The sequence below is a fragment of the Thunnus albacares genome, chromosome 2 (assembly GCF_914725855.1).
Source record: "Thunnus albacares chromosome 2, fThuAlb1.1, whole genome shotgun sequence".
Lineage (NCBI taxonomy): Eukaryota > Metazoa > Chordata > Actinopteri > Scombriformes > Scombridae > Thunnus > Thunnus albacares.
In genome coordinates, this window is record NC_058107.1 from 38,106,500 (window position 1) to 38,133,053 (window position 26,554).

Here is a 26,554-nt window from a genome sequence, read left to right on the forward strand (position 1 = left end):
CCCGAGGGAGCATTTAATGGAGCACACTTCACTTGCAGGCTAGCACACAAACACAGCTCTATGCCCCCATCTGAAACCCCTACAAAACTGCTGGTCATCAAAGGTATTCACACAAACATCACAGAGACACAAGTCAAAGAAGAACTGGACAAACAAGGCATCTACATCTCCAGAATACACAGAATAACAAGCAAATCCACTCAACAGCCAACCACTTTCATCAAGATCCAGCTCACCAACCCAGACCAAGCTGCTAGCCTTCTCCATGAGGGCTTTTACATGGACCTTTTTCACTATAGAGTAGAGAAGGCACGACCTCCACTCACCATCAAACAGTGCTATAAATGCCAACAATTCAACCATATCTCAATCAACTGCACCAACCCAGTCGTATGCCTGAGATGTGGAGAAAACCACCACCACAAAACCTGCACAAAAGAAAAGCGAGAAGCCAAGTGTGCCAACTGTGCAGGCGAACACTCCGCTGCCTCCAAGACCTGTCCAGTCTACCTTTCATACATGACCCCATCAACCAAAAAGACACCAACTGCCAAACCCTCAGCCAGAAAACCCACTACCACTAACCCCCCAAGCCTGCACCCTAATGATGGCACCCACTTCACTCATCTGCGTGATGTCTTAAAAAAAACTCACCATGGACGACAAGAAAATAGAGGAAGTACTCAAAACCATCAGGAAACACACACACTTCAATATATAAAGTATGTGTCATTCTCTGTAAGACAACAGATGTCTATTTCCAGTCATTTTCTTTGTTCCTTCTAACACTCTTCATAATGGCCCTCACCACCTTTCTACACTTAAATATTAGAGGAATAAGGGGAAGCAAAGAGGAGCTAATCCGACTGCTGAACGAGAAGAATGTCTCTGTGGCTTCCATAAAGAATCTGAGAAGTGGCCAAACGGCGTTTATGTGCGTTTAGTCTCCATTACAGCCCTGTGTACAACTGTAAAAATAATAATAGTAATAATAATTTGCTTATTTTAACCATCACTCTATACTAGAAAAGACTCTGACTGTTTGTGTCTGTTGCTGTCTGTTTTGGCGTGAGTTACCCTGCTATAGAGCCGACAGCAGGCTGGGGTGGAACAGCAGAAAACAGCGACTTTAAATGAAGTTTCGGTTGATTAAAAGTGACAGTTTCCATGTGAAGTTACTGTATGAGAGCACAGACACATGAACAGCAACGACAGGAAAATACTGGTGATTTTAGGAGGTTTTGCTGCCGTTTTTACATGTTGTTGTTGCATTTTTTTTAGATAGTCGCTTGTAAACAGTGTGGTCTCCTCTCGGCTGCAGTACTTCCGGTCACCGCTGCGCTGTTTGAGCCAACTTGTTGTGATGTTCTCTGCTTGAAAATTGCTGTTTTGTGATGAAAATAACAGAAAATGAGGAACGCTTCACGAATTTGCGTGTCATCCTTGCGCAGGGGCCATGCTAATCTTCTCTGTATCGTTCCAATTTTAGTATATGTGCTACCAGAGTAACACGTTTCTACCACGAACATCAGCAGCCTTATAAAGGGCTCCGAGCCGCTAACCGACTCACTGACGGTGCGGCGGGAACACGGACAAAACCGGACAGAAACACGTCATCTGACGCTCTCAATACAGCAGCCATCAGCAGGTCCGGATGATTCGGGATCACGGTGTGTTCAGATAACGGGCACGTCTCGAGTCTCTTATTTTGCTCTGAGGAGCGAGGAAACATGAGAGCAGCCTTCACGGAGGTCTTTTACCAGCCGACACGCCCCCTTATTGGATATCAGTTATTGATTGGACGCTGCAGCTGATCACACTGATCTGATACATCACTGCAGTTTCATATTGAAGTGGAGACAGATTATAGAATTTAAATGTATCATTCCCAAGTTTTATGCTTTACTTGTTTTCTGATTCATCATCTAGTTAAAATCTGTTAATTGCCAGTCTGATCAACAAAAGAACCATAAACAACTTTAATTTATTAGAAAGACAGTACACAGTATAAATACCTCGTTATTATTATTATTTTTTTCTCTCTTCACCGCACTTAAAGCAGCAGCTTCCCCCCACCCCTACACCCACTCACTCCATTTCATTCCTGAAGCAAATATGGCTACTGCACAACCAACCAATGCCATGGAAAGGAAACAAATGTGGACTGCAGCTTTTGGATCAAATGAAAGACCACAAAGAAAGAAACAAGTGCCAGATCCCAAAACACAAAAATCCACACAAGTGAGAAAGAGCCCCAACTCCCCAGCAGTACGCAGCTTCATCACCAAAACACTCCAAAACTTGGAAAGAATGGTTCCCATCACACCTCTAGAACCCAATCCAACCACCAAAGAAAAAGCACTGCCACCTATGAAATTATCCAAACCCCCCACCATCCAATCCTAATTCTAAACCATCCACTTCTGCTGAGACATCAGTCCCTCCGACCACTGATAAAATTGACAACCTCATCATCAAGAATATTTTTGACCAAATCAACCACTTGTTCTCTGAACTCAGCAAATACACCCAATCCACCCCCCTCAACAATGTCACTACACAGATGCATCCCCTCTAACCACCATGGAGCAGATCCTATTGAATGGACAAGACCCACACACTCCTCTCCCACCACTCTCTGCCAGCACAAACATGCACAAATATCAAGCATTTAATACAGGTCCCAGGAAAAGAGCAAGACGGGAGTCGACAGAGAACCAACACCTTACACCTGTTGTAATAGAAAACTACAAAACCCCTAACAACTCTTTCTCAACCAACCAATCCATCCTCAAGGAAATACAAAGACTCAAGCCACAAGCCCAACTTCAAAAACTGGTCCACATGAGAAATGGCAATATTCTCATCTTCCCCAAGGACATTCCCTCCCTGAACTCTCTGCTCTCACCATGGCCCGAGGGAGCATTTAATGGAGCACACTTCACTTGCAGGCTAGCACACAAACACAGCTCTATGCCCCCATCTGAAACCCCTACAAAACTGCTGGTCATCAAAGGTATTCACACAAACATCACAGAGACACAAGTCAAAGAAGAACTGGACAAACAAGGCATCTACATCTCCAGAATACACAGAATAACAAGCAAATCCACTCAACAGCCAACCACTTTCATCAAGATCCAGCTCACCAACCCAGACCAAGCTGCTAGCCTTCTCCATGAGGGCTTTTACATGGACCTTTTTCACTATAGAGTAGAGAAGGCACGACCTCCACTCACCATCAAACAATGCTATAAATGCCAACAATTCAACCATATCTCAATCAACTGCACCAACCCAGTCGTATGCCTGAGATGTGGAGAAAACCACCACCACAAAACCTGCACAAAAGAAAAGCGAGAAGCCAAGTGTGCCAACTGTGCAGGCGAACACTCCGCTGCCTCCAAGACCTGTCCAGTCTACCTTTCATACATGACCCCATCAACCAAAAAGACACCAACTGCCAAACCCTCAGCTGGAAAACCCACTACCACTAACCCCCCAAGCCTGCACCCTAATGATGGCACCCACCTCACTCATCTGCGTGATGTCTTAAAAAAAACTCACCATGGACGACAAGAAAATAGAGGAAGTACTCAAAACCATCAGGAAACACACACACTTCAATATATAAAGTATGTGTCGTTCTCTGTAAGACAACAGATGTCTATTTCCAGTCATTTTCTTTGTTCCTTCTAACACTCTTCATAATGGCCCTCACCACCTTTCTACACTTAAATATTAGAGGAATAAGGGGAAGCAAAGAGGAGCTAATCCGACTGCTGAACGAGAAGAATGTCTCTGTGGCTTCCATAAAGAATCTGAGAAGTGGCCAAACGGCGTTTATGTGCGTTTAGTCTCCATTACAGCCCTGTGTACAACTGTAAAAATAATAATAGTAATAATAATTTGCTTATTTTAACCATCACTCTATACTAGAAAAGACTCTGACTGTTTGTGTTTGTTGCTGTCTGTTTTGGCGTGAGTTACCCTGCTATAGAGCCGACAGCAGGCTGGGGTGGAACAGCAGAAAACAGCGACTTTAAATGAAGTTTCGGTTGATTAAAAGTGACAGTTTCCATGTGAAGTTACTGTATGAGAGCACAGACACATGAACAGCAACGACAGGAAAATACTGGTGATTTTAGGAGGTTTTGCTGCCGTTTTTACATGTTGTTGTTGCATTTTTTTTAGATAGTCGCTTGTAAACAGTGTGGTCTCCTCTCGGCTGCAGTACTTCCGGTCACCGCTGCGCTGTTTGAGCCAACTTGTTGTGATGTTCTCTGCTTGAAAATTGCTGTTTTGTGATGAAAATAACAGAAAATGAGGAACGCTTCACGAATTTGCGTGTCATCCTTGCGCAGGGGCCATGCTAATCTTCTCTGTATCGTTCCAATTTTAGTATATGTGCTACCAGAGTAACACGTTTCTACCACGAACATCAGCAGCCTTATAAAGGGCTCCGAGCCGCTAACCGACTCACTGACGGTGCGGCGGGAACACGGACAAAACCGGACAGAAACACGTCATCTGACGCTCTCAATACAGCAGCCAGCAGCAGGTCCGGATGCTTCGGGATCACGGTGTGTTCAGATAACGGGCACGTCTCGAGTCTCTTATTTTGCTCTGAGGAGCGAGGAAACATGAGAGCAGCCTTCACGGAGGTCTTTTACCAGCCGACACGCCCCCTTATTGGATATCAGTTATTGATTGGACGCTGCAGCTGATCACACTGATCTGATACATCACTGCAGTTTCATATTGAAGTGGAGACAGATTATAGAATTTAAATGTATCATTCCCAAGTTTTATGCTTTACTTGTTTTCTGATTCATCATCTAGTTAAAATCTGTTAATTGCCAGTCTGATCAACAAAAGAACCATAAACAACTTTCATTTATTAGAAAGTACACAGTATAAATACCTTGGTATTTCTATTTTTTTTTTCTCTCTTCACCGCACTTAAAGCAGCAGCTTCCCCCCACCCCTACACCCACTCACTCCATTTCATTCCTGAAGCAAATATGGCTACTGCACAACCAACCAATGCCATGGAAAGGAAACAAATGTGGACTGCAGCTTTTGGATCAAATGAAAGACCACAAAGAAAGAAACAAGTGCCAGATCCCAAAACACAAAAATCCACACAAGTGAGAAAGAGCCCCAACTCCCCAGCAGTACGCAGCTTCATCACCAAAACACTCCAAAACTTGGAAAGAATGGATCCCATCACACCTCTAGAACCCAATCCAACCACCAAAGAAAAAGCACTGCCACCTATGAAATTATCCAAACCCCCCACCATCCAATCCTAATTCTAAACCATCCACTTCTGCTGAGACATCAGTCCCTCCGACCACTGATAAAATTGACAACCTCATCATCAAGAATATTTTTGACCAAATCAACCACTTGTTCTCTGAACTCAGCAAATACACCCAATCCACCCCCCTCAACAATGTCACTACAAAAGAGCAAGACGGGAGTCAACAGAGAACCAACACCTTACACCTGTTGTAATAGAAAACTACAAAACCCCTAACAACTCTCCCTCAACCAACCAATCCATCCTCAAGGAAATACAAAGACTCAAGCCACAAGCCCAACTTCAAAAACTGGTCCACATGAGAAATGGCAATATTCTCATCTTCCCCAAGGACATTCCCTCCCTGAACTCTCTGCTCTCACCATGGCCCGAGGGAGCATTTAATGGAGCACACATCACTTGCAGGCTAGCATGCAAACACAGCTCTATGCCCCCATCTGAAACCCCTACAAAACTGCTGGTCATCAAAGGTATTCACACAAACATCACAGAGACACAAGTCAAAGAAGAACTGGACAAACAAGGCATCTACATCTCCAGAATACACAGAATTACAAGCAAATCCACTCAACAGCCAACCACTTTCATCAAGATCCAGCTCACCAACCCAGACCAAGCTGCTAGCCTTCTCCATGAGGGCTTTTACATGGACCTTTTTCACTATAGAGTAGAGAAGGCACGACCTCCACCCACCATCAAACAGTGCTATAAATGCCAACAATTCAACCATATCTCAATCAACTGCACCAACCCAGTCGTATGCCTGAGATGTGGAGAAAACCACCACCACAAAACCTGCACAAAAGAAAAGCGAGAAGCCAAGTGTGCCAACTGTGCAGGCAAACACTCCGCTGCCTCCAAGACCTGTCCAGTCTACCTTTCATACATGACCCCATCAACCAAAAAGACACCAACTGCCAAACCCTCAGCCGGAAAACCCACTACCACTAACCCCCCAAGCCTGCACCCTAATGATGGCACCCACCTCACTCATCTGCGTGATGACTTAAAAAAAACTCACCATGGACGACAAGAAAATAGAGGAAGTACTCAAAACCATCAGGAAACACACACACTTCAATATATAAAGTATGTGTCGTTCTCTGTAAGACAACAGATGTCTATTTCCAGTCATTTTCTTTGTTCCTTCTAACACTCTTCATAATGGCCCTCACCACCTTTCTACACTTAAATATTAGAGGAATAAGGGGAAGCAAAGAGGAGCTAATCCGACTGCTGAACGAGAAGAATGTCTCTGTGGCTTCCATAAATGAAACACTGTTATCAACCAAATCACGAATTCAGATCCCTGGCTACAACATCATAAGAAAAGAACGGCAGACAGGACATGGAGGAGGAGTAGCAATCCTGATCAGAAAAAACATTGAATACAGTGAAATTGATTTCGGCCTCTCATCAGAAGAACTACAAGGAAATGAATACATTGCAACCAAAATGAAAATCCACCCACATCACCCTATTACAGTCACCAGCATTTACTGTCCCCCTGGAATAAAACCTTCAGCTGCACTGTTTAACGTTATCTCCAACCCCAGCCACTCCCTCATAATGGGAGATCTCAATGCAAAGCATGTAGACTTCCACTGCAGAAAAACAAATCAAAGTGGCATAGCACTCAAACAGATCTTGAATAGCACAAATCTGTCAATCATCAACACAAACGAACCCACCTATACATCCCCCCAAACAGGCAGCACAGACATTCTGGACTTGATCATATGCTCCCCTGATCTGGCTTCAAAACTGCATAAGTTCTCCACCACAAATCATCTCTCCAGCGACCACTTACCTGTCCTCACTACATTCTCCTTTCATCTGCAAGCAACTCTAAGGAAGAAGTACAACTACAGAACAGCAGAGTGGGAAATATACAGAACACACATAGAAGAAAAACTACAAAACACCACCTTCATCACCACCCCCCAAGGTCTGGACCAACAAGCAGTGCTGTCAAGTCAACTTCTCACCCGAGCCAGAGAGGAAACAATACCCCAAAACCCTGCTAAAACACTGACACAGACATTACCCCTTCACCTGCTCCAACTCATAAGACACAAGAGAAAGCTGAGAAGAGAATTCATAAGGTTCAGATCACCCCAAACCAAAACAGAAATAAACAGACTCCAAAACACTATTAAAATACAACTTACCCTTCACAAGCAGAAAACCTGGAACACATTCTACAGAAAACTCAATCAAGACACAAATCCCCGGACCTTCTGGCAAAAAATAAAGAGCCTAAATGGAGATTCAGAAAACAATAACACACCACCAATCAAATCCTCAGGCACAATCATCAGTGACAACAAAGAAAAAGCCACACTCTTCCGTAATCATCTTGAAAACATCCACTCATGCCTAAATGACCCACACTTTGACAATACATGGAAAGACCTGGTTGATAAAGAAATGACAAAACACAACACAAAAGAGACAAATACAGCCAATCTCATCACAGAACACCATCCCCTCACAAAGCCAGTCACCATCCAAGAAATACAACTGCACTTGAAAAAGATGAAAAATAAAGCACCGGGGGAGGACAATGTTGACACCATACTGATAAAACAAGCACCAACCGCTTATCTCCAGCACCTTGGACAGCTCTTCTCCACCTGCCTCATAACCGGTCATTTCCCCTCACCTTGGAAGGTTGCTGTTGTCACTATGATCCATAAACCAGGAAAAGACCCGCACAATGCCACTAGTTACCGCCCCATAAGCCTTCTCAGCCACATTGGAAAACTGTTTGAAAGAATACTCACCTCACGCCTCACAAACCACATAAACTCTATGGGCCACCTAGGAATTCATCAAGCCGGCTTCAGAAAAGGGAGAGCCACCACAGACAACATCATCCGATTATCAGAAGACCACAGAAACATCAACAAAAAAGAAATAACCATGGCAATATTCTTTGATATAGAAAAAGCCTTCGACAAGGTATGGCACAACGGACTCAAATACAGACTACTGGATACAAATCTCAAACTCCCTAAACCCACCCAATCCACCATCTTCAGCTTTCTTAACAACCGCCAAATCAAAGTCAAAGTTGCCTCTGCCATATCAACACCTTTCACCCCCCAAGCAGGAGTTCCACAGGGTGCAGTTCTGAGTCCACTTCTCTTTCTACTATACATATCTGATATATACTACCCCCCAGCCACCATAGCCAAAGTCTCACAGTTTGCAGACGACCTCTGCTACTGGTCCAGTTCCAAATGCCCAAACCTAGCAGCCAAAAAAACTCCACACATGCATAACTGAAATAGAAAACTGGTCTAACATGTGGAGAATCAAACTAAACCCTGCCAAAACACAGTGCGTCCTCTTCACTAAAAACCCACACCTGCAGCCCAACAACAGTGCCAATCTAACACTATACAACCAGAAAAGCAATATCAGTAAAGAAGCAACATTCCTCGGAGTCACATTCCAAAACAACATGACCTGGACAAAGCACGTCAATAACCTGGAACAAAAAGCAAACAATAGACTCAACCATCTCAAAGCCCTCTGTGGAAAACATGGCGCATCACCCTCTACAGTCATCAAAGTCTACCTATCATACATCCGACCACTCTTCGAATACTCTGTCCCCGCCTGGATCACCATCTCTGATAACCAGCTACAACGCCTACAAACAATCCAGAACAAAGCACTCAAACTAGCACACAGACTCCCATCCTACATCAGCAACCACTATATACACACCATAACAGGAATCCAAACCTTAAGACAGAGACACCAAACAATAGCACTGAAATACCTGTGGACAGCGACAAACAATCCTTCACTCCAAAGAACCATAAAGGAAGCAAAATGAACAGTTAACACCCCCCTCTCATTCATTCTACAGCTAACCAAAGACCCTTCAGCCACCAACCCCCCATGACTGACTAACCAAACCTGGATACACAGAATATTTTTCCACCACTGCTGCTTAATATCACCCACATGCACACACATACATAAATGTAGATAAAACACACCAAACACAAGGTTTTTGGGGGGGTTTTATTCTCTTTGTTTTGTTTTGTTTTGTTTTGTTTCTGTTCTTGTTTGTGCCTTGGCCCACATGTGTCCTGAAACCTCATGAGTCCCCCCACATCCTTCTGCCTCTCCTCCGCCAACCAAGACCAAAAGGACACAAGACCACCTACTATGGATAGAAAAGGGCAGAAGCCCTGAGCTATCCCTCCAGGCCCATGATCTTCTAAACTAAACTAAACACTAAGACAAATTCTTTAGCAAAACTGCCAAACTGGTCGAACAATCAGCCAACAATAAAGGAAAAATGTATTTAGAAATGAGAAATTAGGCCATATATATATAAACATAGCACAAAAAGTAAGGAAATTTGTGTTTGGTAGATTATTTCTTTGTTGTAACAATGCTTCTTGGTAATAAATCTTATACCGTTGGAAAGCCTGTTTATTTCCCTTTTAAATGGTGCCACATTTACACCCTAACCCACATCACCAGAATAGGTGTTACATTGTTTCTGGATGCATTACACAAAATGAACAGTTAACACAGATGTCTTTTTTATTTAAACCTAAGAAGATAATGACTTGCAGGATAATACCAATGTATGATTTTTAAAGACACTTCCCTTATCTTATTGCTGCGGTAGAAAGCCGGTCTGAGTCTTTGACAGCTGTAAAGTGATGTCTGCGTAAACGCGATTTCAGAATCTGAGAGGTGGTTAAACGGCGTTTATGTGCGTTTAGTCTCCATTACAGCCCTGTGTACAACTGTAAAAATAATAATAATAATAATAACTTGCTTATTTTAACCATCACTCTATACTAGAAAAGACTCTGACTGTTTGTGTCTGTTGCTGTCTGTTTTGGCGTGAGTTACCCTGCTATAGAGCCGACAGCAGGCTGGGGTGGAACAGCAGAAAACAACGACTTTAAATGAAGTTTCGGTTGATTAAAAGTGACAGTTTCCATGTGAAGTTACTGTATGAGAGCACAGACACGTGAACAGCAACGACAGGAAAATACTGGTGATTTTAGGAGGTTTTGCTGCCGTTTTTACATGTTGTTGTTGCATTTTTTTTAGATAGTCGCTTGTAAACAGTGTGGTCTCCCCTCGGCTGCAGTACTTCCGGTCACCGCTGCGCTGTTTGAGCCAACTTGTTGTGATGTTCTCTGCTTGAAAATTGCTGTTTTGTGATGAAAATAATGTAAAATGAGGAACGCTTCACGAATTTGCGTGTCATCCTTGCGCAGGGGCCATGCTAATCTTCTCTGTATCGTTCCAATTTTAGTATATGTGCTACCGGAGTAACACGTTTCTACCACGAACATCAGCAGCCTTATAAAGGGCTCCGAGCCGCTAACCGACTCACTGACGGTGCGGCGGGAACACGGACAAAACCGGACAGAAACACGTCATCTGACGCTCTCAATACAGCAGCCAGCAGCAGGTCCGGATGCTTCGGGATCACGGTGTGTTCAGATAACGGGCACGTCTCGAGTCTCTTATTTTGCTCTGAGGAGCGAGGAAACATGAGAGCAGCCTTCACGGAGGTCTTTTACCAGCCGACACTCCCCCTTATTGGATATCAGTTATTGATTGGACGCTGCAGCTGATCACACTGATCCATCACTGCTGTTTCATATTGAAGTGGAGACAGATTATAGATTATAATTTGTTTTTTATTATTATTGTTGTTATTGAAGAAACCAAACAATATATTTTTCCAGTAGAGTAAAAGTCAGAGACAATATTATCAACAATATTACTAGGTGACATCTGTCCAGAGTTTGACAGTGTTGGGACATCACCAGAATAGGTGTTACATTGTTTCTGGATGCATTAAACTAAATGAACAGTTAACACAGATGTCTTTTTTATTTAAACCTAAGAAGATAATGACTTGCAAGATAATACCAACGTTAAATTTTTAAAGACACTTCCCTTATCTTATTGCTGCGGTAGAAAGCCGGTCTGAGTCTTTGACAGCTGTAAAGTGATGTCTGCGTAAACACGATTTCAGAATCTGAGAGGTGGTCAAACGGCGTTTATGTGCGTTTATGTCTCCATTACAGCCCTGTGTACAACTGTACTACTACTAATAATAATGATAATAATAATTTGCTAAGTTTAACCATCACTCTATACTAGAAAAGACTCTGACTGTTTGTGTCTGTTGCTGTCTGTTTTGGCGTGAGTTACCCTGCTATAGAGCCGACAGCAGGCTGGGGTGGAACAGCAGAAAACAGCGACTTTAAATGAAGTTTCGGTTGATTAAAAGTGACAGTTTCCATGTGAAGTTACTGTATGAGAGCACAGACACATGAACAGCAACGACAGGAAAATCCTGGTAATTTTAGGAGGTTTTGCTGCCGTTTTTACATGTTGTTGTTGCATTTTTTTTTAGATAGTCGCTTGTAAACAGTGTGGTCTCCTCTCGGCTGCAGTACTTCCGGTCACCGCTGCGCTGTTTGAGCCAACTTGTTGTGATGTTCTCTGCTTGAAAATTGCTGTTTTGTGATGAAAATAATGTAAAATGAGGAACGCTTCACGAATTTGCGTGTCATCCTTGCGCAGGGGCCATGCTAATCTTCTCTGTATCGTTCCAATTTTAGTATATGTGCTACCGGAGTAACACGTTTCTACCACGAACATCAGCAGCCTTATAAAGGGCTCCGAACCGCTAACCGACTCACTGACGGTGCGGCGGGAACACGGACAAAACCGGACAGAAACACGTCATCTGACGCTCTCAATACAGCAGCCAGCAGCAGGTCCGGATGCTTCGGGATCACGGTGTGTTCAGATAACGAGTCTGAAAGGATCGGTGTGGTTCTGATCCTGGAAAGTCCGTTTCAGTGGGAATATGTGAGCGGACTGATGCATTGTGGGAGATGTATGCAAAGCAGGGTGACGTCAGGCGAAGACGTTTGGAGGGCTGCAGACATGAAAACTAAAGACCGACTCCTCCAGCAGAGACTCTGACCCCCGACCCCCCTCTCCTAGAGATCCTGAGGGGGGGTTCAGAGACCCTGCTGGGCTGGTTTAGAGGCACCAGGACATGTGTAGGAACCGGTCTGATCTGGTTTACGCCTTCAAGCCGGAAGCAGCACAAACAACTCTGACGAGAATCGGCGGTCGGATCCTTTAAAGACAATAAACCAGCAGCTGATCTGAACATCAAACGCGTCTGAAAGTCTGAAATCTGCAATAAATGTCGTTATTTTCTGTGTTAAAGTGTTGTTGTGAAGCAGGAAGAGAAACTCTATTCAGCTCAATACATAAAAGCAGAGATGTCACAGTAGACTGAATGAATGAATCCATCATATGCAGATATACACACATCCTACAGGAGGCAGAAATACTGTTGAAGAGAGGAAATCTGTGCTGGAAACCAAAATCCAAACAGGGAGATCTGAGATCTGTAAACAGTCCTGTATTAACTCTATAAATTTAATGTTCAGTTCAAACAGGCTTTATTTATTTTATTTGCAGGGAAACATGCGTTTACATCGCCAAAGCAAGTATGAAATAAAAACAAAGCTGTGATTTTACTGTTAGTTTGGTTTTAATTCAAATAAATTCAGCTGCAGTTGCACCAATCTGCCGCTGGGTGTCGCTGTCTGACCGCTCTGTAAGAGGCGTTCAGGGACGCTGCTGTAGAGTCTGAATCCAGAGAACTAAAAGAAAAGAAAAGAAAAAACTAAAAAAAAACTATAAACTTCGATCATCTGTATTCATGTGTGTTGTGTTAGTATCTGTGATAAAAAGGCATCACTGTCTTCAAGTATTTTATCCAGAAACAGCTCGTTCTCTCGTTAAGAATAAGCCGCTACACCAAACTCAGTGATAATTTTTAATACATTAAAGCTGGTGACCAGCATGGGGAGGAGGTGCCAGGCTGTTGTGGCTGTGTATGGTTCTTCCACCTGCTACTGAGGCTCCTGTTTGTTAAATGAATTAATTGTTAATTTGCCAACATGTCTTGTTTCTTCAAACTTCAATCATCCAATCCACCAAACACCAAACAAGAGTCAATGGCAGAATAAGCTGTTTGGCATTGGCAGAGAAGATTTGGCAAATTTTTCATGGGCACAACCCACATACTCAGCTCTGCTGCTCATCCCACAAATGCATGTTCCTTACAAATGTGGCTCCATTTAAAAGGGAAATAAACAGGCTTTCCAACGGTATAAGATTTATTACCAAGAAGCATTGTTACAACAAAGAAATAATCTACCAAACACAAATTTCCTTACTTTTTGTGCTATGTCTATCTGCAGATGTTGCTTCAGAGTCCAACTCAAAGAACGAAACCCCAAATTGAAATAAAAGCCTTCTGAGGTCAACAGTCTTGCTTCTTTGTCATAAATGTTTGTTAACTTGTTGTAAACTTTTGTCTCTCGTGTGAATCCTCAGTTTGTCTTTGTTATCTGAAACAGTCTGAACTGAAACTCTGTTGGACTGTGTGAGCTGAAGAGCAGCTGTGTACATGTTCATATTCAGGATGTAGTTTTTGGCCAGTAAAGCAGCAGTATTATAAATGGTACACTTTTTATTCAGTGGCAGACATACAAAAAAAACACATTCTTTATTAAATGATCCATGTAAAAGGTTCTGTAATACAAACTGAAACATAAGAGTGTTCAATTCTACCTGTAATGTCTAATATATCAAGCTGACATGGTGCAAAATAAATATGCATTTAATCAACTTATAACCAAACTATAGTTCATATATTATTGTTCCAGTATTCATATATCAGCTGCAGGACTCTGTGTTGTATGTAAGGATCTGATCCAGGAGCAGCCAGGATGTGAACTCAGACAGGGCAAAACACTGGCAGAAACCCTGGTGCAGCAAACACTGTGAGGAGGAGGAGGAGGAGGATGATGAAGGTGTGGCGTCGGGGCTCATCATGCAGAGCTGTCACTCAGCAGGCTGCTGCGGACTTCCTTCCACTGGAGAACCTGACTGGACAAACTCTCCACCTCCGCTGCCTGAGCCAGCAGCTGGTCGAAAGACAAGTTCTGACAGAGACGGATGAAGAGGTTTAGTTCATATAAAGACAACAGTCAGAGTCAGTGTGAGACAGTAAAGCCCAGTATATATATATATATATATATATTAGCAGTATTTGTCATGTGACTCACTAGCTGAGCGAGTTGTTCTCTGGTGGCCGGACAGTTTCTGACGGAGCTCAGCTTCTTCTCCAGCGTCTCAATGAAGTCCAGCAGCATCTTCACGACGTCCACCACACACCTGAAACATCCACCACACACACCTGAAACATTCATCACACACCTGAAACATCCATCACACACACCTGAAACATCCACCACACACACCTGAAACATCCATCACACACCTGAAACATCCACCACACACCTGAAACATCCACCACACACCTGAAACATCCACCACACACCTGAAACATTCATCACACACCTGAAACATTCATCACACACCTGAAACATTCATCACACACCTGAAACATCCACCACACACCTGAAACATCCACCACACACCTGAAACATTCATCACACACCTGAAACATTCATCACACACCTGAAACATTCATCACACACCTGAAACATCCACCACACACCTGAAACATCCACCACACACCTAAAACATCCATCACACACCTGAAACATTCATCACACACCTGAAACATTCATCACACACCTGAAACATCCATCACACACCTGAAACATTCATCACACACCTGAAACATCCACCACACACCTGAAACATCCACCACACACCTAAAACATCCATCACACACCTGAAACATTCATCACACACCTGAAACATCCATCACACACCTGAAACATCCATCACACACCTGAAACATCCACCACACACCTGAAACATCCACCACACACACCTGAAACATCCACCACACACCTGAAACATCCATCACACACCTGAAACATCCACCACACACACCTGAAACATCCACCACACACACCTGAAACATCCACCACACACCTGAAACATCCACCACACACACCTGAAACATCCACCACACACCTGAAACATCCACCACACACACCTGAAACATCCACCACACACACCTGAAACATCCATCACACACCTGAAACATCCACCACACACACCTGAAACATCCACCACACACACCTGAAACATCCATCACACACCTGAAACATCCACCACACACACCTGAAACATCCACCACACACCTGAAACATCCATCACACACCTGAAACATCCACCACACACACCTGAAACATCCACCACACACCTGAAACATCCACCACACACACCTGAAACATCCATCACACACCTGAAACATCCACCACACACACCTGAAACATCCACCACACACCTGAAACATCCATCACACACCTGAAACATCCACCACACACCTGAAACATCCATCACACAGCTCATCTTCTGCTGTCTGCAGAAACTACAGCCCGTGTCAGACAGAGGTTGCTATGGAGACGGTTATAGAGATGGTTGCTACCTGTGCAGGTGAGCCTGGACGGGCAGGTTGGTGCGACCCAGCGGCTTCATCAGTCTCTGTCTCAGACTGTTCTGCTGCTTCAGGACGTCCTGCAGGTGACCACACAACTCCTGTAAAGCCTGGAGCCGCTTTGCTGCGGGTGAGACAGACAGGTGAGACAGACAGGTGAGACAGACAGGTCACTACTCTACATGTGATGATCATCTCCGTGTCGGCCAAACACTGTAAAAATATAATGCACATAGTCACTGTGACGTCACCCACTGGTTTGAAGACTCCCGTTTTAAAGCCTCGAGTTCGGCATTTTGGCCGTCGCCATCCTGGTTTTTTGGATCCAGAAGTGACCATATTTGGACAAGAAGATGGAGCTAACCCTGACGCTAGTGCTAGCTAGCTAGCTTGGTTAGCAAAGTGCATCCATAATTAATAATTTAATAAGAGGATAAAGCCCTTTAGATGCTTTAAATTTAAAAGCACGTCTCTCTGACTGAATGTGATGATCTGAATGGAACTAAAAGCTGTTTTAAGTATAAATAATAGTTAAAGTAAATGCATTTGAAATTGTAGGAGGGGGACACTAGGACCCAGGTTGAGAGCACCTCAACCAATAAGAAGCTTCCTGGGAGGCCAAACAAACTCTTTGTGTTTTAACTGGTATTATTTGATTGTTGGAGTAATGCAGCGGTGCAAATGCATCCTCAGGTATTGGATTTTTACGTCAATATTGTATTTGTTGGATTCTGATTACAGATGATTGTATTGAAAGTTGTGTGTCTGAAACAACTAAAAGGGTCCAAACAGTCCAGAAGCAGCAGTAAGTTATGAGAATGTCTCTTTACTATTGAACTGGATTTATTTGTGTTTAGACTGAGATTAATATGTGCTTTGTTCAATTAAGTGATGACATCAGCTGACGTCAGCAGCGTCAAACACTCACTGAGGTAGAATTTGTGTGTGACGTCGGCACTCTGCTTCTCCACCTGCAGCAGCTCCACCTGCAGCCGCATCTGCAACAACACACAGGAAGAGAGACAGACAGGTGAGAGACAGACACCTGCAGCACCAAACAACACCAACATTAATACACTTATTAACTGTGATGACATTGATCCAGCTCACCTCATCCAGCTGTCTCTGCGCTCTGATTCGCTGTTCAGCTTCCTGCAGGTGAGAGGAGAAGACGGGACCCTGGCTGGAGGAGATGGAGTCAATTTGCTCCTGAAAGAGACACAACATGTTAGTGACGTGTTAGAAGATGACATGACTAGAGCTTGTGATGACCTCAGGCCTCATGTCAGTGTCTGTGTCGGCCTCCCTCTGCTTCCTGTCCTACAGATTTCCAAGATGGCTCCCTCCCTCTCCCTCCTGGAAGACTGATGCCTTCAGGCACTCTTTGGTTTTGTTTGGGTTTTGATTCTGTTTAGTTCAGTCTTGGTTCACGTTACAAATAGTTCTGGTTAGGACCTGACAGCCATACTTTGCTTACGTTGAGTTTAATAAATTATTTGTTTACTTGAGCTGTTACTGTGTGGACTTCCTTCTTTATGTACCTGAACGAGTCAGATACAACAAGCTGCAACCATTAGTCAATTCATCGATTCATTGCCAACTATTAAATTAATCAGCAACTATTTTGATAATTAATCATTTTGAGTCATTGTTCAGAAAAAAAGTCGAAATTCTCTGATTGCAGCTTCTTAAATGTGAATATGTTCTGGTTTCTTTAGTCTCTATGACAGTTAACTGAATATCTTTGTGGACAAAACAAAACATTTGAGGACGTCGTCTCGTGCAGCAGTGATCAACACTTTATAAACCAAACAACTAATCGATCATTGACAATGAAAATAACAGTTAGTTGCAGCTCTGAACATGACAGTCAGGTCTCAGACTTTTGGTTCTTACTGTAAGTGTCACTTTAGATAAAAGCGTCTGCAAAATGATAAAATAATAAAATGATAAAATGTAAATGTAAACCCTTTTTCACGATGTTACAGCTAATGTTTGTTCATGTGAGCTCCGTCTGTAGTTTATTACTGGTGACGTTTCTTATTTTAAAAAGATATCAGGTGCAGGTTTGTATTTTGTGCTGATTTGTACATACGGTACTTTGTTGTTGAGTGTTGTAATGTATGTTTATATATTGTTGAGTCTTGTGCTATCTCGTACGTAGTTTAGGCTATAGTTCATAAAATATACTTGTCTCTGTACAAATTAACACCTTCATTTATTCTTAATTACCTCCCCACAGCTGTTTTTTATTCCACTTTACGGCTTTTCTTAATAAATCAGTGGTTTGGCTTCAGTAAGTCTGACTGACCTGAGTCACAGCACCTCTGGAGACACATCTGGCCAGCAGGCTGGCAGCTGGAGTCACTGAGAACGGACACAAATCCATCTGAAACACAGAGAAACACAGTAGAAAAACCATTAATATAAAACATCATTTCAGTCACACGTCTGTTCTGTGTTGTATTGTATATATGCTGAAATGAAGAGTGGATCCTAAACAATATAAATCTTACTGTATTTGTGTCTGAAATCTCTGGAAATTAAAACAGAGAACGACATAAATTTAAACTGTCGGTTATCATCAGTCCATGAAAACAGCCTGAAGTGTAGTTTTGGGCGGAAACAGCGACTCTGTGAGCAGATCTACAGCTGAACAGTGAAACACGAACACTTCTGTAACAGTTTGTGTTTTCTTTTTACCGTTTAAACCGAAGAAGCGACTCCTGAATCTGCTCCAACACGGACACAGCTGACCTGAACCCGCCCGATGGTTTGTTTCTTCTTCTTCTTCTTCTTAAATATTGAGCGCTTCTGCCGTGATGCCGCCCCCCTCAGGACGGAAGGGAAACTACATCAGTCACTTGTAAATAACCTCTTTCTTAACGTAAATACAGAGAGACACAGATAAATGGATGGATGACCTCTGTGCTCTGTATTCATGCAAGTCTATAGAGCTGTGGCTGGCAGAGAAGGCCAAGTAGTGTGTGTGTGTGTGTGTGTGTGTGTGTGTGTGTGTGTGTGTGTGTGTGTGTGTGTGTGTTTGATCAGTTATTAATGGTTGACATGAAACAAAGGTTTTATACATATGAATCATTCATGTGATCAGACTGATATGTGCTAAATAATTGCTAGTTCTCTACCAATCTCCCCACCTGCACCTCATCTCCTCGTTGGTTCGGTTGGTTTTTAAGTCCTGGTTTTCTGTTCAGTCTTTGTTGGATCATTTGTTCTGTTTAGATGCCTGCCTGCACTCCTGTTCACTGTTCTGTCAGTTCTGCTAGATTTAGCCCCCCTAAAATTATCATCAATAGTTTGTTCTCATTCATTTTCATTAAAGTCGATTGAACTGCGTCGTTGCGTCTCCAAATCCACTATGTAACTAAAGCGCCGGGCACTAGGACCTGGGAGAGGCTGCTGCTGCTCTAATCCAGCGTTTCCATTGGCTGTGCTGCTCACTCAGAGCCCCCAGTAGAGACTGTAAGAGCATTACTGTACAGTGTGTGTCTGTATATATTTGCTACTAATATGTTTTAAATACTTAATTAAACATAGTGTCTGGTTTATATGTTAAATGGAGTCATTGAAGGCACCAGGTAGACATAGTGAACTAATCATTTCATTGCATTGATAACTTATTTCTGCATATGACAATAAAACCTTTGAATCCTTTGAATTACATCGTTTTGACTTTAATCAGACAATTTCTGTCTGTGTTGAAATTATAAGCAAGAAGCCGAAATGTTTCATTATTTAAGAGACTAAAGAGGAAACTGAAAATACAACAAAGCATTTATAGATTCTCCTCTGATAGAAAGTTAATGAGAAATAAATAAATAGATTAAAATTCTCAGTCTGTCAACAAGATTTCATGGGAATCTGTTTTTCTGCATGTTCTGATAAAAGGCCATCATGATAATAATGTACTAATACTGTATAGTGCATTATATACTGGGCCTGTATGAAATCTGCAGGAAGTCTTAAACTGATTTTCTCTTTCGATTCTTGACTGATGTCGCAGCAAGAATTTCACCGAGGAAAGAAAAGCAGAAAAGACACAAACTGACATCAATGACTGAAAATTCAACATCATCAGGTGAGTTTCTGTTCAGATCATTTTACTGTTGTATTAATTTATCACAGTTAATCATTAACTGAGCTGCAAAGTTTTCTGTTCACTAACTTTAAACTGACGGACAGACGAGCTTGAAAAAGGTTTCCTGTTTTTACTTGAAGTGCAGTCAGAGCATCGTGTCAGTCGGCGGTGATTCCGCCATTTCAGAGTCTAAAACAGAATCAGGTTAAAAAAAAAAAACCTCTCATTAAAGTTACATTTACGGACATTTAGATTGATCACTTTTAAAAGGAAACGAAAGTCTTTCCCGAGTTCAGCTTCATCAGAATTAAAACATGTTTTATATTAAACCCTTTGTTTTAGGAACACACATATACACGGGTTTGTCTTTCTACAATTGTCAGGACACTCATTAACATCATTTATTCTTTGAAACAGTGACCAACAAAACGTCCTCACAAAGACAGAAAGACATATATTAGAATATATAAATGAGCTATAAACTACTCTACAGTACATGAAATGGTAACATGTATGTGTAACGCTGTACATGGTCCCAATAAATAATAAATAAATAAATTACATACAGTAAAATATTTACTGGCTAAAGAGTGAAAAACAATTTGTTGCTCTTTATGTTATTTGAATATTCAATACATATTAATATATATTTTGATTTCATTCTCGTGTTTTAAAGAGCAAGAAAATAAAATCCTTCAAACTGTCAAACATCACAGTTTGAATCACTGGTTTGTTTAATTATGACCTCATCTTTCCCAAACTGTATCTTGATGTTTTTATTCTCGTCTCAAGATGATTGTGATGTTGTTACGTTTCTTCAGCAGAACTCCTCAAAGAGAACACAGAGCACAAACTCTGACACCAGTAAGTATCCACATGTTTGTCCTCAGACACACGTCTTCATGTCACCTCAACACTTTAATGAGCTTTATTTCTTCTTCTCTCCCCTCCAGCTGAATCAGTCTCTGATGTTTCCAGCAGAGTAGATTATGGCGACTGCAGCATCTGGTGAGTTCAGTCAGACTTTATTAGTCCCAGTGATGGAAAGTAACTAAGTACATTTACTCAAGTACTGTACTGAAGTACAGCTTTGAGGTACTTGTACTTTACTTGAGTATTTCCATGTGATGCTACTTTCTACATTTCAGAGGGAAATATTGTACTTTCTACTCCACTACATTTATTTGACAGCTTTAGTTACTTTTCAGATGAAGATTTGACACAATGGATAATATAACAAGCTTTTAAAATACAACACATTGTTAAAGATGAAACCAGTGGTTTCCAACCTTTTTGTCTTTTGACGTCTTACAAAAAGCAGTGTGTAGTCGGGGTCACATTTCACATGTCTATGAGTTGTTAACAGCTCCACCAAATAGTGATTTTTCCCTCTAAACTTCTCACATGCTTTCATTTCAATAAATGTTCAAATGATCCAATATTTCAGCAAAAATCAAAGATTAGAGAAAAAGTCCAAAAACTGAAAACAGATTTGTGTATCAGAACTTTGTTTTTTCTTCTTTCCTCTCCCATTAATCATCTCACCACCCCTCAGATTTATCTGCTGACCCTTTGGAGGGGCCCGACCCCTAGGTTGGGAACCACTGGACTAAACTAGCTAACTGTATATAAAGTAGTGTAAACTAGCTCCACCTCCAGCAGCTACAACAGTAACATGCTGCTCTAACACTGATGCTTCACTATTAATAATCTAATGATGTCATATATAATAATATATCAGTCAGAGGGACCAAACCACTACTTTTACTGCAATACTTTAACTACATCAAGCTCATAATACTTATGTACTTTTACTGCAATACTTTAACTACATCAAGCTCATAATACTTATGTACTTTTACTGCAATACTTTAACTACATCAAGCTCATAATACTTATGTACTTTTACTGTAATACTTTAACTACATCAAGCTCATAATACTTATGTACTTTTACTGCAATACTTTAACTACATCAAGCTCATAATACTTATGTACTTTTACTGCAATACTTTAACTACATCAAGCTCATAATACTTATGTACTTTTACTGCAATACTTTAACTACATCAAGCTCATAATACTTATGTACTTTTACTGCAATACTTTAACTACATCAAGCTCATAATACTTATGTACTTTTACTGCAATACTTTAACTACATCAAGCTCATAATACTTATGTACTTTTACTGCAATACTTTAACTACATCAAGCTCATTTTTCATGCAGGACTTTTACTTGTAATGGAGAATTTTTACATTGTTGTATTGGTACTTTTACTGCAGTAAAGGATCTGAATACTTCTTCCATCACTGATTATTCTGGATAACACACTGTCTTCTCTTGCTGGCCACATATTAACACATCACTACAACACTTTTGACTCATTTTCACTCATCATGAATTTATTTCCACTTGTTAGACGAGTCTTCAGAAACTCCTGCAGGTTAAACGGAGCTAACCAAACATTTTAGTGCTGACTGACTCTAACAAACTAATTATAAACACAATCAAAACCTACCATAAAAATATTTTAGATTAATATTTTTTTCCACTTTCACTGAGTTAGTTTTTTTAAACCAACTTCAGTCCTGGTCATAACTATCAAATATTCATTCATTTTCAGGATTTGAACCCTTTAAATGCCTTTTTTGATGGTACCACTAATTTTTATAAAAGAAAAAACACAAAAATTGAAATATTTTCAATATACTAAAAGCAAGGAATATTTATGCATTATTTTTTGTGCAATGTCAGATCTAAAAAAAAAAAACTCCCTCCCTATGTAACTTAAAATAGTTCAGTTCAAGCACTTTTGTCAGTATTTTTCAGTATTTTTGGAGGGAAGAGATGAAAGAATGTTGACTGTTAAAATCTTTTATAAACCAGCATCTAGTACACCTTATCTAAAACTTATATGTTGCTTTCTAAAATTGTGGCTTATATGCATTATGCCTTTAAGTATTATGATATGATATGTGAATTATATTAAACTAATTAGTTGGCACATAATAATAGTATCTTAGCCATAGAATATCAGCATCTTCTTACTTCTTACAATCTGATGTGTTGTGTGATTTTGCTGCCATGTTGTTTTTCTCCACAATCGTATTTTGAGATACAAAATGCCATCAGTATTCTATAAACTTAAATTGTCTTGGTTATGATCATGTGTGTTAAATATTGTATACAATTTGTGAATCTAAAAGGATTTTAAACATTTTTGTCTCTGAGGTTTGATTATAACTGTGTTTTTCTGTATTTCTACAGAGAAAGATGATGGAAAATCCCAGAAGCGCAGCAGCAGCCCTAACCTTCTTCGTCCTTTCTGTGAGTGAAATGACCCTAAATGAGAATGTGTTGTTGAAAATGGCATTTTCTCAAACGAATAAATAAATTCTCAAATAGATAAACCATCAAATGCTTAAACTAAATTAAAACATGAGTTTGAAGTTTCTGCCTCTAATCCCATCCATGTTCGTCAGCCCAGTAGTGTTACATCAGGGGATCTGAGGATGAAACAGTGATCTGTAACACAGCAAAGCCAACCTTCATAACATAACTGAGTTTGCTTGTTTGCTTTTTAATAAAGTGTTCAAGATTACAACTCCGTGTGGTATATAAATGCACTCTTTGCTGTTTGAGCATAAGAAACACAGCAAAGCAAAAACTGAAAATGAAACAAAAAGAGAGTTTAGTGTCCCAAACAGGCCCATTAGAGAATAGATGTGAAAGAAATAAAGAATTAATTTGTATATTTCTGTATCCTTGCAGTCGCAGAAGATGTGCAACCCAAGCAGCGCAGAAGCAGCATCCCTGACCATGTTCGCCCTGACTGTGAGTGAAATTAGCCCGAATGAGAATGTGTTGTTGAAAATTGCATTTTCTCGAACGAATAAATAAATTCTCAAATAGTTAAACCATCAAATGCTTAAACTAAATTAAAAAGTGGGTTTGAAGTTTCTGCCTCTAATCTCATCCCATGAAACTAAATGAAAGTGTATTCATGTGAACCTGTCAGTACAAGAAAAAAGTAGTTCTGAGAAGACTTGGCTGCATTACTAGCACAAACCTTTATTAAATACTTTGTGTAGTTTGCAAACAGTACACAGTACTAACTCAATTCTATATTACATAAAAAAATGGGGATGGCTGTGGCTCAGGTCGTCCACTAACCGGAAGATTGGCGGTTCAATTCCCAGCTCTTCCACTCCTGTTGTCCTTTGGCAAGATGCTGAACCCTAAATTGCTCCTGATGTGTGCGTGTTGATACTTCTGAGCATGTGGATCTATTCAAATGAGAATCTTATACATATATATATATATATATATATATATATATATATATATATCCACCAACGCGGCGGCACATTGGGTCTTCAACCAGCCCAAAACAACACACGTCACCCTGCTGTTTATATCCCTTCACTGGCTCCCAGTTGCTGCCTGCATTAAATTCAATACCCTGACACTTGCTTACAAAACAGCAACTAAAACAGCTCCTGCCTACCTGAACTCCTGTATTTGGGGTTTCTATGCACTCTATGCATTGCCTCTGCACGCTACCTCTTGGCACCTACATCCTATTGGACTCAAACTTAGCTTTATGGCACTTATTCACATTGTTCTCTCTTGACTAGCTTGCTTGTGTTGCAGCAACTCTCAGATGTATGTCACTTTGGATAAAAGCATCTGTGAAATGAAATTGTAAATTGTAATTGTCATTGTAAAGACATTGGACATTGGACTTTTGACTTGTTTTCACTGATCATGAATTTATTTCCTCTGTCGCAGAAAAAACTTGTTAAACCAGCCTTCAGAAACTCGCTCAGGTTAAACTGAGCTAACCAAACATTTATAGTGCTGACTGACTCCAACAGACTAGAAGAAACTCACTAGCCTAGCAACATTAAGGAAACAAACAACCCATAATGCAACACTATCTGTAGGAGTTGGTGTTACAGTGTTACTCTCTCTACTCTCTTTCTGATCTTGTGAACGTGTAATTGTCAGTGATGGAAGAAGTATTCAGATCCTTTACTGCAGTAAAAGTACCAATACAACAATGTAAAAATACTCCATTACAAGTAAAAGTCCTTGAATATAAGACAACTCCACTTCCTCAAAAGTAATTTCCAGAATAAAATAGTGTTTGGACTGATCAGGAATCAGATAAATTCTACAACTCAATTAAGCTACAATTAAGCTTTTTGTACAACCATATTATCTTATATCGACGGCCGAAGAGCAAAACCTCCTATCTGAAAAAAAACTTGTTGTCTTGCAGAATGCTATTTGTTAAGGATACCCAATACATTATACACTGTTTTTGGACTATATTATTATATTATGTGTTAACAATACTAGCTACTAATACTAGATATTAATGCCTCGCAAAGTGCAGATAGGAGCTTTTGCACTTGTTGCAAGTTGGAAGAGGTTCTACAAAACGATGCACTAAATAAAGTTAATGATTAAAAATTAAATTAAGACTAAAATTAAGTTTGTTTTCAGGTAAAAAGATGTAGTAAATGTAATAGTTACTACATTGTAGTATACTAGGGTCAGAATTCCTTAAATTCAGTGTATTTGCTTCCTCGTCCACTGGAAATGAATGTTCAGTGATTCGTGCTGTAGCCTCTCTACACATCCAGGGACTCTGTGTTGTATTTTTGTTTTGTTGTGTGACTTTTCTGTCACAACGAAGGGCAGGATTATCTTGCAGACAGACTGAATATGAGCAGCCTTCCTTGTTCTCATCATCCAAAGTGAAATCCGCCAATCAGAAAATTCTGCAGATAGGAGGTTTTGCACTTTGGCCATCCATACAATCATTGAAATCTCTGGAGCTGCTTTTCTCTCACAGGAGACACCCTGTAAGATGCCATTCAGACAGATCTCTGACAATCAGGAGGAGTAAAGTTTATGTACATGCTTCTTAGATGCAAATAAACAACTTGTTCAAGATCAAATAGCTCTCTCAAGACTGATGAAGTGGTAAAGTGTAAATGAGGACCTTAAGACCTAACCTTATTGAATCTGATTTGCCAAATTTAAGACCCAAGCCAAACCCACCTAAGACCTGAAGCTATATTTTTTCTTTATTACATTCATTACTGACACTTAGTTCAGTCTAACACAACAACACATCAACTACAGTGTTGTCTTTCTCCTTCTGCTCATTGTATATCTGCTTGCAACACATGACACTCATGGACTGAGGTGATTGGCGCAGTCAGAGAGAGTAAGAGAGACATTTCTTAATCATTAACCTTATTAATAAACCTTAATAAATAACCAAACTGGAACCTGAACTAAGTCTAAAGGTTTATGCAACAACACAGCCTGAACCTGGAAACTCAAACTCTCTAACTTTATTAGAGACACAGCATTCAGCAAATGTAACCGCTTCTATAAGCACAGAAATGCCAGTTCAGCAAATATTGTGAGATGCTGCATTTAAGCAGCAAAACTGAAAACTATAAACTTGACAGAACAGAGAGAACTCTCCAGAGGAAACAGAGTTTGGACTTTTAGCTTAAAATAAAAAAACTGATGTTTCTGCAACATCCCAGATTAAATTCAGTGACATGTGAACAACATTATTGATAATATTCA

At 40.8% G+C, this 26,554-nt stretch overlaps 2 protein-coding genes and 4 non-coding genes across 7 annotated transcripts in view; 1 reads left to right on the forward strand and 5 right to left on the reverse strand.

Moving 5' to 3' along the window:
- Window positions 1-18,670, reverse strand: part of haus2 (HAUS augmin like complex subunit 2) — a 22,351-nt gene extending 3,681 nt beyond the window's left edge. The window contains exons 1-7 of one of the 2 annotated variants that reach the window (XM_044334522.1): window positions 18,543-18,663; window positions 18,151-18,228; window positions 16,950-17,048; window positions 16,768-16,837; window positions 15,831-15,963; window positions 14,491-14,599; window positions 13,875-14,367 (exon numbers count right to left, since the gene is read on the reverse strand). In XM_044334522.1, the coding sequence (XP_044190457.1) occupies window positions 14,254-14,367; window positions 14,491-14,599; window positions 15,831-15,963; window positions 16,768-16,837; window positions 16,950-17,048; window positions 18,151-18,228 (603 nt within the window). In that variant the 5' untranslated portion in view covers window positions 18,543-18,663 and the 3' untranslated portion in view covers window positions 13,875-14,253. Of the gene's footprint in view, window positions 1-13,874; window positions 14,368-14,490; window positions 14,600-15,830; window positions 15,964-16,767; window positions 16,838-16,949; window positions 17,049-18,150; window positions 18,229-18,542 lie in introns of those variants that run through there. The other variant, XM_044334529.1, reaches the window with a different exon arrangement.
- Window positions 1,407-1,512, reverse strand: LOC122971550. The gene has a single exon (XR_006399511.1). It is a non-coding gene; the product is annotated as a U6 spliceosomal RNA (small nuclear RNA).
- Window positions 4,320-4,425, reverse strand: LOC122971557. Its single transcript, XR_006399513.1, has one exon. It is a non-coding gene; the product is annotated as a U6 spliceosomal RNA (small nuclear RNA).
- On the reverse strand, window positions 10,546-10,651 carry LOC122971527. Its single transcript, XR_006399498.1, has one exon. It is a non-coding gene; the product is annotated as a U6 spliceosomal RNA (small nuclear RNA).
- On the reverse strand, window positions 11,870-11,975 carry LOC122971533. The gene has a single exon (XR_006399500.1). It is a non-coding gene; the product is annotated as a U6 spliceosomal RNA (small nuclear RNA).
- Window positions 18,671-19,818: 1,148 nt separating the features above from the next.
- Window positions 19,819-26,554, forward strand: part of LOC122968455 (interaptin-like) — a 36,805-nt gene continuing 30,069 nt past the window's right edge. The window contains exons 1-5 of the mRNA XM_044333705.1: window positions 19,819-19,935; window positions 20,757-20,799; window positions 20,889-20,943; window positions 23,207-23,266; window positions 23,711-23,773. Of these exons, the coding sequence (XP_044189640.1) occupies window positions 20,925-20,943; window positions 23,207-23,266; window positions 23,711-23,773 (142 nt within the window). The 5' untranslated portion in view covers window positions 19,819-19,935; window positions 20,757-20,799; window positions 20,889-20,924. The remainder of the gene's footprint in view (window positions 19,936-20,756; window positions 20,800-20,888; window positions 20,944-23,206; window positions 23,267-23,710; window positions 23,774-26,554) is intronic.